Source organism: Aptenodytes patagonicus, chromosome 5 (assembly GCF_965638725.1).
Source record: "Aptenodytes patagonicus chromosome 5, bAptPat1.pri.cur, whole genome shotgun sequence".
NCBI classification, from domain to species: Eukaryota; Metazoa; Chordata; class Aves; order Sphenisciformes; family Spheniscidae; genus Aptenodytes; species Aptenodytes patagonicus.
The window spans coordinates 50695295-50710432 of NC_134953.1; the positions used below are offsets into that span (position 1 = coordinate 50695295).

General features: G+C 52.8%; 1 protein-coding gene across 7 annotated transcripts in view; it reads left to right on the top strand.

The window, feature by feature from the left end:
- The window catches only part of CACNA1E (calcium voltage-gated channel subunit alpha1 E), a 139144-nt gene that overhangs the window by 72774 nt on the left and 51232 nt on the right, over positions 1-15138 (top strand). For all 7 annotated transcript variants that reach the window (XM_076339697.1, XM_076339696.1, XM_076339702.1 and 4 more), the window contains one exon: positions 6557-6660. In XM_076339697.1, coding sequence (XP_076195812.1) covers positions 6557-6660 — 104 coding nt within the window. The remainder of the gene's footprint in view (positions 1-6556; positions 6661-15138) is intronic.

A 15138-nucleotide genomic window follows, 5' to 3' on the forward strand; every position in this document is an offset into this window, starting at 1 on the left:
TGGAGATTTTGAGGCTGTTCCTGCTGGCCTGCATGTGTTTCTCAGCTGGATGCAGCCGTGGTTTGCAAGGAGGATCAGGTCGGAGGCCATGGAGGTGATGTTGGGGGATGGCATCAGCCATGGCAGGGGCATGGTGGGTGTCACCACCAGGCAAAGACCATCAGGAGTTGCCAAGCCAAGGATTTGGTGTACAAATCATGGAAGCTGTGGTGTTTTCGCACCCGCTGTCCCGACAGGTCTGCTCTGCCCCCACGCCGGGCAGCAAGCCCCTGGGAAGTGCTGGGGAAAGCAGGCACAGAGCCCAGGGCAAAGCCTCCTGAGATCCTGGCTTTCCCCATCATCCCTAAACCCCCTTGCTAGGGGGACAGACAGACCTCTCCTGCCCAGCCATGGTGGTTGGGACAGTTTGGTCACCCCATCCCTGCCCGTTAAAGCCTGCCTGCAATGCAGGCAAAGCTGTGGGTCCCCACGGGAGCTCTCCGTGGGGTGAGAGATCCCTGGCAGAGGACCATGATGAGAGCAGGATGAGGCTACCTGTGCCACTGGAGGTCCCATGGATTTCCACACCCGCCCCCCGTAGTGCAGCGCTGCCGTATCCCCTGAGCAAGTCATGGCCAGTTGGTTACAGTAATGAATGTATATTACCCCAACCTAATGATGTGCCATTTTGGTCCAGATTAAAACAGAAACCACAGAGGCTCTCTCCTAATGCAGATGGATTTTGAGAGGGGACTTGGCTGCCTACGGGGCATCAGCGCAGGCAGTTGATGTTGGCCAAGCTGGTCGTGGAGGTCTCCAGGACGCGTGTCCTGCTGGGGAAGGGGCAGAAAGCTCCCCTCCTCTACTGGGAAAGCCTGAAGTGGGAGCCCGGCCCTGTTACTAGACACCAGAGAATCAATGAGGGTGGATTGCTGTGTGAATGAAGTCCAGCAGTTCCCCATGTCCTGCTGCTCCCTGAACGAGATGGGTGCCCAGAGCTTTGGTCAGCCTGTCCCCAGTTCCCCTCCCTGAGCTGGTGGGCAATGAGCGGTCATTAAAGGTGCCCTGCACAGGCAGAACATGCTCTCTGTTTATATTTAGGTAGGAGAGATTGAATTTGTGGGGTTTTTTGTTGTTCCTCCCCCCTCCCCTTCCCCTATAGCAAAGAAAACCTAAAGTTTCCCATGCGAGTGCAGCCCGAGGGAGGGTACGTGTGGGCTGCGAGCTTGTGCTTTGCATTCGACTCGGGTATATATTTAGATTTCTTTAGATTTCTGGCCCCCCGAGTGAGACCTGCTTTTGCAGCTCCCTGCGCCTTTTCCTGCCCTTTGAAAAAAAAAAAAACAACAACAACACAAGAGCTGCCAAAAGAATAACCTCGTGCCAGAGGTTGAGAAGCGGGAGCCGGCGGGGGCTCCTTCGCCGGGTGGGGACCTGCCGTGCCGGCTCCATCACCCCACGAGGGTCCTGCTCCCACGCCTTGGTGGTGTCGTTTATAGGCTTGGAGGCTTTGCCGGCAGCAGGATGGGTCGTGTCCGAGATGTGAGTGTGGTGGTTCAGCTCCGGCTGGGGGTCTCCACCGATGCCTTGGCGTGAGAAACACCCTTGGGTATGTAGTCCCTTGGGGAAGCTGTGGCTTCCGAGTCTTCACTGACAAGATCACGTTGGTTGTGTTGGTGTCTCGGGTATGCCTGGGGGCAGTAGCAAATGTGTTTCTTGGTCTGGTGGCCACGGGAGAGCCTGGGTGGTGGGGTGCGTAACGAAAAGGTGGTTGTCTTAAAGGAAAGGGAAGAAGCAGCAAAGGTCAGCCGTCAGGCAGCTCCTCTGTTTCCCAAAGGGCTTGGGTGAGCGATGAGACCTGGTCTGCAGCACAGGGAGTCGAGCATTGCTGCGAGGCTGGGGCAAGAGCAAGGAATTTCTTCAATAAAGGAGTTACCTCATTCATGCAATTTGGGGATTAAACTCCTTGTGTCTACCCTGACTTCTGCACATGACGACCTCCTGGTACCTTCAGCAAAGGGGAAAAAACCTGTGGGAAGGCACAGTGGACCAAGGTGATGAACCACTGCCTATGGAGCAATATTAAGAACAAACGATGCCCCAAAGGGATAGGAAAAGGGGCTGCTCAGTAAAGACAACTACATCTTGGTGCCGAAGAAGTTGGGAAGTGCTGCGGGAGCTGCCAAAAGTCATGCCAACATGGACCTCATGAAGGATGCTCAAAGCAGTGGCAAGCGGTTCCCCACCTCTGCAGATGGAAGCAAGGCACAGTGAAGTGACAGCTGAGGAGATTTGGGCACAGATGGATATTTCACCCTGGCTTTTGGTCAACACAAAGACAGAGGCCATAAAAAAGCCTGGATAGTGGGAATGAGGACACGGCCACGAGCACAGCTGATGTGGAAGCCAAGTGCCGAGACCATCGTACCCATCAGTCCTGCGCTCGGGATGGTTTCTCCCCCCTCCCTGCTCTTGGAGGCAGATGAAATGGCAGGTCTGGTAACAAGTATTTTTAACAACTCCATCGAGTTGGGGGAGGCACCATCTGACTGGAGAATAGCAAATGCAATGCCTATATTTAAAAGCGGGGGGAGGAGGGGAAAAAAAGTAAGGCAGGCAGGAATAGGACTGTAAGCCTGACCTCGATTGCATGCCATTTCAGAACAGATTTGGAAGGCAAAAGAGGAAAATGAATCGTGGGTTTGCCAAAGGTAGGTCACACCAGGCTAACCTGGCATCAGAGACCTGGAAACGTGTAGAGCTGCTCTTTGTAGTAAAGCTTTTGCTATGGGGAAGTGTTAATGAAGCGGCGAAGAGGGAAAGGAGAAGAGGAGCTCTGCAAGGCTGGCAGGGAAGTGAGCAGTGCTGGGATGGCGCTGGGTGGTGTTGAGGGGACATAGTGGCTGGTGGCGACTGGCGGGGCTCCTCGAGGATGAGTTGCAGGCTTTCCTGCTTCCAGCGTCGGCTAGCTTCCCGGAGCTGAGGGGACAGAGGCTGCCACCCCGAGCTGGAGGAGTTTGAGGGCTGGAGGAAGAGATGTGGGATGCAGTGAGAAATGGAAAGCCATGTGCTTGTTGAGGAACAGCAAAGATATCTCCTAGGAGCCCAGGTCTTGCTGATTGGGAAGTAGAAGTGTGGAGGAAGATGAGATGAGAGAGTGACCGCAGGGTGACCTTAGGCCAGCAGTGCCCTGGAGGAGCAAGGAGGTTTGCAGGCAGGATGGCAAAGTCTTGGTAGCATCGTGCAGGGGTGGAGTGGGATGCATTAGGACCTCTTACTTGGGTCTTCTGCATCCAGGGAAGATGAACTGAGCCTGGACTGGAGCAGGGAAGGAGCTACTAGATAAAATAGGGAGGGATAGCCAGTCATACAAGAGAGAACTGGAGGAAGCTTGCTTTGGCTAGCAAAGCAGAGGCTGGGGATGGCCATGATAGCTATCTATAAATACATCAGGATGGGAAACAGTATTTCAGCCAAAGGCCAATGCTGGTAAAAGAACAGAGGGATATATAAAATGACCACAAATAAATTTAGGCTGAAAATTAGAGCAGCTGTTAGATAATCTGCTTGAGGAGCCTTCCAGTGGGAATAGTGAGTTTTTAAGGTAAAGTTGACCAAAGTCTGGGGGAGATTGCATGATGCAAGGGGGTCTGGACTCAGCAATTCTGTGAGAACCTGTCAGTCTGCATCCTCTCTCAGGCAAATGCAGCCAGGTGTTGTAGTTCCTTTGGTTTCCTGGGCAGATGTGCTTCAGCTTTGGGAATGGAGAGATGGGAATACATCCACTCGTGTGTATGCACACACGTGCATGCACGCATGTTGTTCTCCGTGCTGATGTCCTGCTGCCCTGAATGCTTTGTGGTCATGCTCTCCACCACGGGCTAGAGAAGCAGTGGAAGATGCAGAGCCTGTGAAATGCCAGGCCCCTTGTCTTTCCTAAACAAGCCCCCTTGTCCCCCCAGCTGGGCCCTCTGCAGCCTGGGTGCTGCAAAGGTACTGGAGCAACTCTTCCAGCTCCTTGGGGAATAAAAGGGCAAATTTTGGCAGTCGAAGTGGCTGAGCAGGTACCAGATGATGGGCTGGACCCACCACAGCCTGGCTGGGCATCACCAGCTCCTGGTTTTGTAGGGAGCATTGGGATGTGCCCTGGGAAATTTTATCTTGGGGCTGGAGGGTCCTGTCAAAGCTGGCACCAGCCAGGGGACCCGTGTGGCTGCTCAGGGCAGGACTGTTCCTGAGCCTGCTGGCATCATCCTGGGTGGCTGGGACCATTCCTGAGCTTGCTGTGGTCAGTGGTGTGTCCTTGGTTATGTGGGGTCCATGGCCACAGCTCCTCATGACCTCTCACCTGCCCAGCAGTGCCCCTCCTGGAGTCACTGGCTGCTGGCAGTGCTGGACACGTAACGCCCCAAACCCCCTAAAATCTCTCTAATCCCCTTTACCTTCAGCCCCATGGGAGCTGGGTACACAAATGCACATAGAGGTGGAGATCGCAGACAGCCTGTCCTGGCAGGGCCCTGCCGAGCCCCTGCCTCAGCTTTCCCAGATGTGGGTCCCTGGCGCCACCAGCTTTGGCCATGTCCACAAACTGCAGTGGGAAGAGGTGGTCTGGGTGCTGCTACTGGTATCGCTGGCTGATAACCCCAGGGAAACTGCCCTCTGCTCCATCATCTCATCCCTGTCTCCCACTCCATCTCCTGATGCGCATCACTGGAGGGGAGAAAGCCAAAGAAGGGGTGGTGATGGCCCAGCCCTGGGGGAAGATGTCTTCTTCACCTGTAGGAACAGAGCTCATCTGTTTTGCATCCCCTGTGCCAAGGACTTTGGGGAAAGCCCATGGTTTTGGGGCAGGAGCCAGTTTCAAAGGCGAGTGATCCTGGCACAGGTGGCAGATACCCAATGACATCTTGTTGGGGAGCTGAAGCCCGGCCAAGCTCGGGCTGAGGGGTTCCATGATGCCTTGAAGACTAATGCCATGGCAAATGGTGCTGTCAGAGCAGAGCGCGGTAGCCTGGGTGTCTCTGGAGGGCGGTGGTGAGCATGTGCTATACGGGATTCCCATGCACCATTCCCACCTCCCTGCATGTGCTTCTCCCATGGCCCTGAGGAAAGGGGCTGGTGGTGGACTGGGGCTCTTGAAAGGTGCAGGACCTTGAGAAGACACGCGTGGTTTCCCCGGTGCCAAAGGAGGAGGGTGGTGAGACTTTCCAGATGCTTTCCCCAACCTCAAAGTCCTTATTGTTGCTGTGTGCCAGGCACTCCTCAGCACTGGGGTCTGCCCACAAGCATCCCTCTCCCGGTGCTGTGGTTGGTGCCTGCAGCGGGATGTGCTGGCACCGCCCTTCCTGCCTTGGGCTCAGCGTCAGGGTGGTGGGGACACCCGGCTGAGGTTCCTGCTGACACCTTGGTCACCGAAGGAAAACTCCAGCGTGGTGACTTTCTCTCCCCCTCAGAGATGCACTTCTCCCCTTTCAGAGCCTCGTCTTGGCTCCTGCACTGGCCGACCGGGAGACGTGGTGCCAATGACTCAGACGAAGATGAGGGCTTAATTAGCATGGGGAGAGGGGGGAAGAGAGAGAAAAGAGAAAGAGTCTTTCATTGCAACAAGATTGATACCACCTCCCCCAGACAGTCACGTTCTGCCACATCACCCTCCAGCCCGGTGTCATGTGCGCTGTGCCTGACACCAGAGGACAAATGGGGCCTGGGAAGTGGCTGTGAGGTACAGAGGGGCACTGCTTTATTAAAAGCCTCAGTGAATAAATGTCTGGAGGTATAGAGCAGGCTTGCCAGCAGCCTTTTTAGCTGTTGGGCTTTGCCCTGTGGTTAGAGTGACTCTCCGCTCTCAGCTCCTTGGGGTTGGGGTAACGCACCTGGGGCAGGAGGGTGTCTGCAAGGTATTAGCAATGATGCCGTCAGCAAAACGCCCATTTGAAGGTGTGGGGCTTGTCTGCACCAGCCCCTTTCCCCCTGTGCATGGAAGGACAAGCATCTTCTGTCTCTTCTTTAGCTGCCAGCTTTGCTGGCCCTAAGGCACCTTACAAATCTTTCCCTCTTAACCTGCACCATGCTCAGCAGGCGCTGCTGCTGCGAGGCTGCTTTGCCCTGTCTCGGTGGGATGTGCAGGCGAACACCAAATCAAGCTGCTGGGGGGAGCACGCTCAGGGTGGCCCCTGTGCTCTCAGCACCCCGATTTTGGGCCGCAGGGCCCTGCACCTCCAACTATACCATTGTCTTGCAGCCCCTGTGTCCCTGCAGGGATGGTAGGAGGAGGCAGAGGAGAGTGGTCCTGCCCAATGAGGGCTGGAGACCGTGGAGGAGAGCATGGCTGGGGTAGGATGCAGAGGGGCATCAGGGCACTGCTAGCTGGGAGCCCCCATCTGGGCATACTTGCCTGCACAGGCAGCTGTCTGGTGCCCGTTCAGGCTTGGCGGACATGGCCACAACACGTCGAGGAGCCTCGCGTGGTCAGCCTGGAGGGAGAATCGTCACCGTGCCTGAGCTAACGCACCCTCCCTCTGCCCCGGGTGCTGGTGTTGAACATAACGTCACACATGTTTTTTCTTTTCCCCTCCAGACCAATGATGCCTTAGGAGCCACCTGGAACTGGTTGTACTTCATCCCCCTCATCATCATTGGATCCTTCTTTGTCCTCAACCTTGTCCTGGGAGTGCTGTCAGGGTAAGCAAGACGCCATCCTTCCCCTCCAGGCCATGCCTGTCCCCTGCCTCTTAGACCCAAGGTTGGCACCCAGTACTGCCGTGCTCCCCAGGATCCCAGTAGCTGGTTCCTCCCGTCCCCTCCATGCCTGCCTGCCCCACAGTGAGGGATCGCTCCCTGGCTCTGCTTACCTCCTGCACTCCCTGGGGAGCCAGGGAAGGGGCAGCGTTGAAGATGCTTTCTCATTGTTTTGCCTTGCTGAAGAGCTCACGGGTTTGGTTACCTGCAAGAAATGGTCAGTGTCAATCTTCTGGCTGCTTGGGACCTGCTGGAGGGGAGAGATGTGGGGGAGCCTTATGGAAACGTGCTTGAGTCTGGGATGCATTTGTAGTGGGGTGCACGTTTGCTGGCTGATGGACTGTGGTGGACATGGGTTGGGATGGGTTTGGGGCATGTGTGGGAGCGATGAAAGGCACCTCCATGCTGTGCGGGCCGTGGCTGGGAGGATGTGCCTGGCGCCAGTGGGGGATGCACAATGGTGAGAGTAGGGGTGCCTGGGGTGCGTGTGGACAAGCCGGGGACATAGGGACAACGAAACTGCCCCTGTTCTGCTCTTCCTAGGGGAAAGGAGGTTTTAATCCATGCCATTAAGCTGGGTTTGGAGAGAAAAAGGCTTCTTGTCTCCATGACAATGAACTGTGGTTGCATCCACATAACCTCAACTGCTGGCAGGGGTTGGTGCATGGGGAGAGCATGCCCTCTCCTGCACTGGAAGGGGAATGTGGGCTCCTCTGCCCTCACCGCAGGTGGCAGCGGGGACCCCGTGCCCAGCAGCAGGTCATTTTTTTCCTAATTGCCCCTCATGGCAAAAAAAAAGCCACTGTAGCACTGGTTTGGCCAGCTGGAAAGCCCTTAGATGCTGGGATCAATGTGGAGACTGGCCCTGGTCATCTCTGTCACTGTCCTGTGTCCTTTTGAGTTCAGGTGTGATGGTGGTGGTTTCAGGAGTGCTTCTGGAGCAGCAGGCTGGGCTTCAGGGTCTGTTGGTGGGTTGAATTTCCCCAGCTCTCAGTCTGGGGTCTGACTGAGTCAAGGGGCTCTGGGGACAGGGTGCAGGAAGGGCTTCATGTTGCCTTGAAGGGAGCTCTTACGGAGGCTGAAGACATCCAAGCAATGTTGGGTCGCTTTTGCATTTCTTATGCCACATCCAGCTTGGGGATTTGAGCAAAGTCCAACTGGGTGTCAGTGTCAAGCAGGGGCTTTCCTACAAAAGCCCAGAGAAGGAAAGTTAGGAAGCTCAGGGCTAGGCAGCTGGAAAAGCCCCTTATTGCAGTGTTGAATCGTGCCAACATAGTGTGTTGTGTGGACACTGAGGCTTTTGGTGCTGGTGTGATGCTGAGAGCAGCCTGGGGACACAGCAAGGTAGCACTGCTTTGGCCTGCAAGCCAGGCACTGGCAGGAGGACCACAGGGTGGCTGGTGGGATGCCCGGCCCGTGTCCTGGTCCATGCTCGGTGCTTGCCTGTGTGGGGACTGCATGAGGCAGCTGTTCCCGCGCCCGCAAATTGGATGCAGTTGTCTAGGGCCCTTCCCAGGCACCGGCTGGCATTTCAACTGTTTGTTTATTGCTAATAGGGTTTGTATTGGGGAAGGATGCAAGTGGGTGGGTGGCCTAATTGGCAATGGAGATGCTCTTGTGGTGTGCCAGCTACCTAGGGAAAAGCGTGACTGCTCAGCTCCCCGGAGGGCTGAGCGAGGTGAGTGGAGGCGGCAAGCTGGGCTCTGCCACCCGATGGCAAGGCCACCGTGCATGCCCTCCTGCCTGGCCATGGCCACAGACATCCTTTGCAGCTCAGTGGATGCAGTACCTTGGCGGCGGTGAAGCATCCTCTTGCCAAAGCTGCTGCCAGAGCCGTGGAGGGGTGCGATGCAAGGCAGGAGAAGGTACTTCTGCACACAAGCAATGTGTGTCCTTGAGTGCAGTAAGAAGGGCTTCGTTCCTCGCTTTGCTTGCTTAGTTTTTATTGTTTTTAACACTTCTTGGAATCCTCTTGTGCTGGAAGAGAGCACTTGGCTCTGCTGCGGGAGGGAAAGGGTGACCTTTCCATCTCCCAGCCTCTGAGCTGGATGAGCAGGCAGGGTCTGGCTGGATCCCCCTGCACGCCCCACGGCTGGGCTGAGCTGGGAGGAGAAGGTCACTTTGGGGATGAGCTCCATGGAAACACCTCTACGTGAAGGAAACCTTCCCCTGGCATTGTGGCACTGCTTTGGGGGAAGACAGGCAGCCATGCCCAGCTAGCTGAAATCACGGTCGCTCTGTTAACTTGGGGCGCAGTGATGAGTGGCGAGCCCTGGTAGCCCGCTTGCAGAAACCTGGACCCACGTTGTCTGCAAACTGCACCATCTGCACCGGAGAATAACAAGGTCTGCTCAGGATTTCCAGGCTTCTTCTCGAAGTTCATGCTCACAAGCTGCTGCAGAGCTGCCTCTCTGCCTCTCTTCATCTCAGCAGCGGTTTTCTTTGAGGAAACAAACACTCGAGGCAGGTCCTGAATGTGAAGAGGCTGCAGGAGGACATTTGTATGTTTAACTTGCCACCATCAGAAGTTTGCCGGAGCCCAGATTTAGCAATCTTCTGGTTGTGATGCGCATCTCTCCCAACAGTCAGTTCCCCAACTGTTAAGCTGAGGCATGACCTCCGTGATGTAAACAGCCTGGATCCATCTGCTCCTAAGCACAAAGTATGTGGGAGAGGAAAAGAAATTATTTCCATCATAACGAGACTCCTTGATTTTTCTCTCTAAATACTAACACGCACACATGCACTGGGATTGCATGCAACGCTGTTAAGAGGAGATGGAGTCACTCCAGGCAGGGGCTTGGAGAGCCAGTTCTTCTGGGGCTTTGGCATGTTTTACTGTGTCTATTAACTTTCCACCTCTATGGGTGCAATTACGGATCAATTAATTCTAACTGAAAGCAGGGAAGAAAAAAAAAATTGGCCCTGTTCCTCTTTGAGAGCAGGTATGAAGCCCGAGGAGATGTGACTGTTCAGCTACACAAGCTACCGAAATAATCCTGGCAGAAGAGAGTCAGTGGGAGCGAGCAAGGATGGAGCATCAGCTGAAATGCCCTGTTTTCTGCCGCGTGGCAGCCGGTGGATTTGGGAGCTTGGGAAGATGCTGAGACTCATATCAAGTGTTGCCTGCTGCCGTCTTTTGGCCTGAGGTTGGTGTCATCCAGCACCCTGCTGCGGTGTGGCAGGGTGCACCTGCAGCTCTGCACCTCTTCTCAGGGAGAACCGTTGTAGTGCAGAGAGAGAATTGCATGCTGCAGGAGGAGTTAGGAGGGGTGGACGGGACCTCCTCCTGCCCTGCAGCTGATGGCCTGTTGCAGACGGTGCCCTGCGGTCGGTCGGCTCCAAGTCAGGGGGATGCAGAAGTTGCATGTGCCCCGTGCTGGAGATTTGCAAAGGTCTGCTCTCCCTTCTTTGTGAAATGGGCTTTTGTTTTTTGGCTCAGCTGTTTCTCATGTAAAACAATTTGGACCTCTGTGTTTGGGCTGCATCTCCAGAGCAGCAGAGACCGGGTGAGAGCCACGCTGCCCCGTCCCTGCCGCCTGTGGCATGCGTGGTGCTGCAGTGGCAGTAATGCCATCCCAGTAATGACCACAGCTCATCACTGGTCCTGTCCTAGCTACTGCAGAGGTCCTGCCTGCTTTGCCCCTCCTGGCAAGAAGATGGCTTATGTCTAGCTTGTCGCTGGGAGCAAGAAGATGAAAGAGTGAAGATAAAAAATAAGCCATGCTTGGAGGTATAACATTGAGGACTCATGTGGAGTTTCTGATACCAGACAGGCTGTGTTTTGACTCTTTTCCATCTCCCTTTCCCCAGCCCCTGCAGAGAAAACATGGTTTGTAATCGCCCTCCTCCATTCATTGCAGCATCTGTCCTCCTGTTGAGGGCTGTAGACTCCTTTCCCCTATCCAGTCTCATACTTCCAGCCTCTTTCCAGGGTGACAAAGCTGCCATAATCACCGGTATTCGTGGTCCGCAGCAATAGCTGAGTGGGTGCAGAGTGGAAGGGGATGCTGCCTGACCTGGGAAGGCTACATCCTCGGATCTGCCAAGGAGAAGACCTCTGGAAGCTGATGGCAGAGCAAGAAGTTGAGCACAATGGCAAGAAAAATGAAATCCATCTGCCTTGTACCAAACAAGAGAGTAATTTAAATCCTCCTAATTGCTTCCACTCATCCTGGTGTTGTTAAGTCTTTTCTCCCTTTAAGTCTTTTCTGCCCCCCACCCCCAGCTCTTGCACTAAGCCTTTGAAAGAAACGACTAATGTTATAATTAAAGGATCAATTTGGCAAGATTTCTTTGTCTTAAGATCTTCTTTCTTTCAGGTTGGGTTAGTGCTGCGTTCCCAGTCTCCGGAGAGTTTTCTTCAGCTCCTTCAGGAGCCTTCTGTACCATCTCTGAAATCTTTTCACTTCACTTAATTTGAATTTTTTTCCCATCCAATTTTGAGGCATAACAAATGATGAATAAAATTAAGTTTTATAGCAATTAATAATAAGGGCGTTGAAGGAACAAGTGTACATTTTCAATGGAGACAGGAGTTTTTTTGCTGGCTCTACGCAAAACCTGGGCCCCGTGCATTCGAGCTGGATCAGGTGGTTTGAAGCCAAAAACGCTGGGAAGAGGATTAATGTCTCAGAGGTAGGCGGTTTGTGGAGGGGAAAGCAGGGAGACGCGTTGCCACAATGCAGGAAGGCTTGTGGGGAGATCATGAGGGATAGCAAGATGCCAACAAACATGCTCGAGAAATACTGCATCGGAAGCGTGAAAGCTTGGAAGCATTGGTTTGGTTTTTTTTCTTTAATGGTTGTAGCATCTCAGGCTCGGATGAGATGTAAAATGGCTGTGCCCATTGTGTGTTTGGGGATTCACTAGTTGGAACCACTTTTGAATGGAGGTGTGGGTGTAGTGGGGAGGGGGGCTGCGATGCCTCCTATCAGGTCCCCCAGCACCATTATGGGATGCACGTTGGTCAGGCCACGCTTGGTGAGAAACGGCCATGCTTGTCACTTTGTTCTGGGGAAGCTCTTGTGTCATCGACGTGATATTTGAACATGAGTGAAGCAAAGGAGCCTTTGAGATCTTCATCTATATTCAGCAGCCAGGTGGGCATCCATATTCAATGAGTGCCTCTCTGCCTTGCTCTGTTGTACCACCTTTCTGTGGAGGGCCTCCAAGCCCTTTGAAAATAAACTGCCTGACAAGAGACACGCGTGTCTGGTGTGCCGTATCCCCCAGTGTTACAGGGAATAACGAATCATCTTACAGCCAGCCGGACAGGATAAAAAAAAAAAATCCACAACAAAGAGATGACTTGGTGACTTTCCCCTTTGATTTCTCCCTGCAAATTATTTGCCAGTGTGTCTCAACTGCTTCAGATTTGCTCTTATTCGTGCTTACTTGCAAATCTGCTGTGGACTGCGCGTTGTCTGCAGACTGTGGGTGAAAAGGCTTGGTTTTGATCCTCTTGACAAAGCACTTGGCAGATAGTTCTTGCTTAGAGATTGCTTTTGGAGTTTGTTCCAGATCTTCGTAATTTCCCTCATCCTGGTTAATGACAGCAATCGTGTGGCCATGGCTGCAGCTCTTTGACTTGGCGGATGGCTTTGGAGATGCCCAGTTCCTCCATGACCAAATCCATGCTTGCAAGAGGGTGCTGGGCGCTCCTGTTGGGTGAAGTAGACAGGATGTCCTGAATGAATCATGTAGCATTATCAGTTCTTTGTACATCATGGGCAGCTGTTTGTTTGTTTTGCAGTGGCAAAGTGACATATCTAGCAGTTGCATTGTGGGTTTCACACTTGATGGTTGGTTCTGAATTCATTGTATCTGTGTGTTAAAGGCATCAATTAGAGTGCTTGAAAGTTCCTGGGAAGTTAACGTGATGAAATGTTGAAAATTGGTGATTTTTTTTACATGCTGTAACTCACCTTCAGTACTGGCCCCCCACCCCGCATCTGCAGATCGCTGTCACTTGCAAAGGGGGACTATAAAACTGTTCTCCACTTACAGAGGATAAAACTGGAACATAGGAGGGAAGGGGAGGAGTGACATTTTCCCAGCACTGCATGAGCCAGTGGGAGTGATTGCGAACAAAGCCCAGGGCTCTTGAAGCAGTGAAGCTGCACTGCTCATACCAGCCCTGCCTGATAAGAGCGAAATAAAATCCAGAGCTTCCATCTCTGCTTCTTGCTGCTGGGGCTACCAGACCCTATGCCACCTTTTTGTAGCTTTCTTGCAGCATGGGTTGGCCATGCTATTGCTGCCTTTGGTGCAACATTGCAAACAACAGACTTCTCTGGGCAATGGGGACAGAGATGCAAACCTCAGCGTCATTACCCTTGGAAAAATGTTGAAACTGAGACTTTACAACTGGAATGTCGGTGTCTCCCTTCTCCTGGTGATATTTGTCCTCTTTGTCATTTATTTTTCTCTACTTCAAAATGATAAGCTCTCCAAACTGTTGGGTGCTCTGAGCCCAGCCCAAGTGTCGTGGAAAACCTGTCTTTTTTTTTAAAGGTCACAGCAGGGTTGAGCTGAATACAAAGCAAGCATCCATGCATGCTTTTCTCACTTTGACCATGGAGTACTTCTTATTCTTGGAGAGCATGCGTGAAGGGTGTGGAGAGGCATCGAGCTGCCTGGAGCTGATCCCACCCTGAAACGCAGAGGCTGGACTGGACACCTGTATCTCTGCTGGGATCCATCGGTGAGGGACAGGCTTTGCCGCAACATACAGCTGATGCCCAATCATGTTCCCAAGCAATGGGTGAACCTGCTCTTGGATGAATGAGAGCCTGTTGACTGAAGCTAACTGTAGACAAGAAACGGGGGTTACTGGAGAGAAGAGGGGAAGTATTTAAAGTCCTTGCTGTTCAGTGGGCTGCGTTCCCCATGAGCAGATGCAAAGTCTGAGTTCTCCTGTGTTTCTCACTGTTTTGAATCATTTCAGTGTCTCCATTGCCGCTCTGGCTCTGCAGCAAATACCAATTATTCGAATTCTTAAACTTCATCTTCAAAGCTGCCCAAAGCCTGGACCCAAGAGATCTCCAGGTTGTCTGATCTGTCCTCCCATTGCCTGTTGGCAGCAGCACCTGTAACAGAGTTGCTCCTTGGGAAGAGCGCAGTGTCCCATAATGCAGGCAGCCAATGGTGGTCTTGTCCTCGCTGCTTTGGGCCCTATGTGGAGCCACGATGGCCCATATCTTTTTGAGGGACAAGCTTATAAAAGGAGCTCTTTAGTGCTGGGAGTCTTGACTTTGCTTCTGGTGGCTCCTCATCTGGAGCCCCTCTGTCCTCTCCCCACTTGTGGAGACAGTTTCCCATTTGGGCTGCCTTCTCCCTGTGTCTTCATGTTGTCATTGCCTTTCCCTTCTGCCTCTTATTTTTGTTCACTTCTCCTGTTAGCATGGGGTGTCAACGCAAACTAGCATGGCAAGGTCTTTCTGAATTGTTCATGCTGTTTGGTATCAATCCTGTCTAATACAAGCCCCTTTAGGAACTGGTAAAAGTGACAGATATCAGCGAGTACCTATAAGAAAATCTGATTTAAATCACAAGTTTTCTCCAAGGTAGAAGGTAACCACCAGCATCCGCCCCTTCCTAAATGGGACAGTGATGTAATGGGTAATCTCAGGGCTGGTATCTCCCAGCTCCTTCCCATTTTACCATTCGATGTCACCAACAGCTTGTCAGCTTTTCATTCCCCAACTCATGTGTCTGCCGGCGCTCTATAAATATGCTCTCTTTAGCATCATCAGCTGTATGCTCTGTTTCTTGCTGCAGCTTTGTCACAACGCAGCGAACACGTAGCTCTCGCCAAAGTACACAGGGATGATGAAAAGCTAACAGCCACTGCTAAAAGGGAATACAAGAAATGATGTTTCTGTTTTCTTTTTTTTTTATTCTTTTCACCAGTTAGTGCTTCATGGGAAAACTTTCTCAAGGCAATCCAGTTTTGTTAAGGAATCGTAGAATCATAGAATAGTTTGGGTTGGAAGGGACCTCTAAAGGTCATCTAGTCCAACTCCCCTGCCGTGGGCAGGGACATCTTCAACTAGATCAGGTTGCTCAGAGCCCCGTCCAGCCTGACCTTGAATGTTTCCAGGGATGGGGCATCCACCACCTCTCTGGGCAACCTGTGCCAGTGTTTCACCACCCTCAGTGTAAAAAATTTCTTCCTTATATCTAGTCTAAATCTATCCCCCTTTAGTTTAAAGCCATTCCCCCTTGTCCTGTCGCAACAGGCCCTGCTAAAAAGTTTGCCGCCATCTTTCTTATAAGCCCCCTTGATGTACTGATAGGCTGCAGTAAGGTCTCCCCGAAGCCTTCTCTTCTCTAGGCTGAACAACCCCAACTCTCTCAGCCTTTCTTCATAGGAGAGGTGTTCCATCCCTCTGATCATTTTTGTGGCCCTCTTCTGGA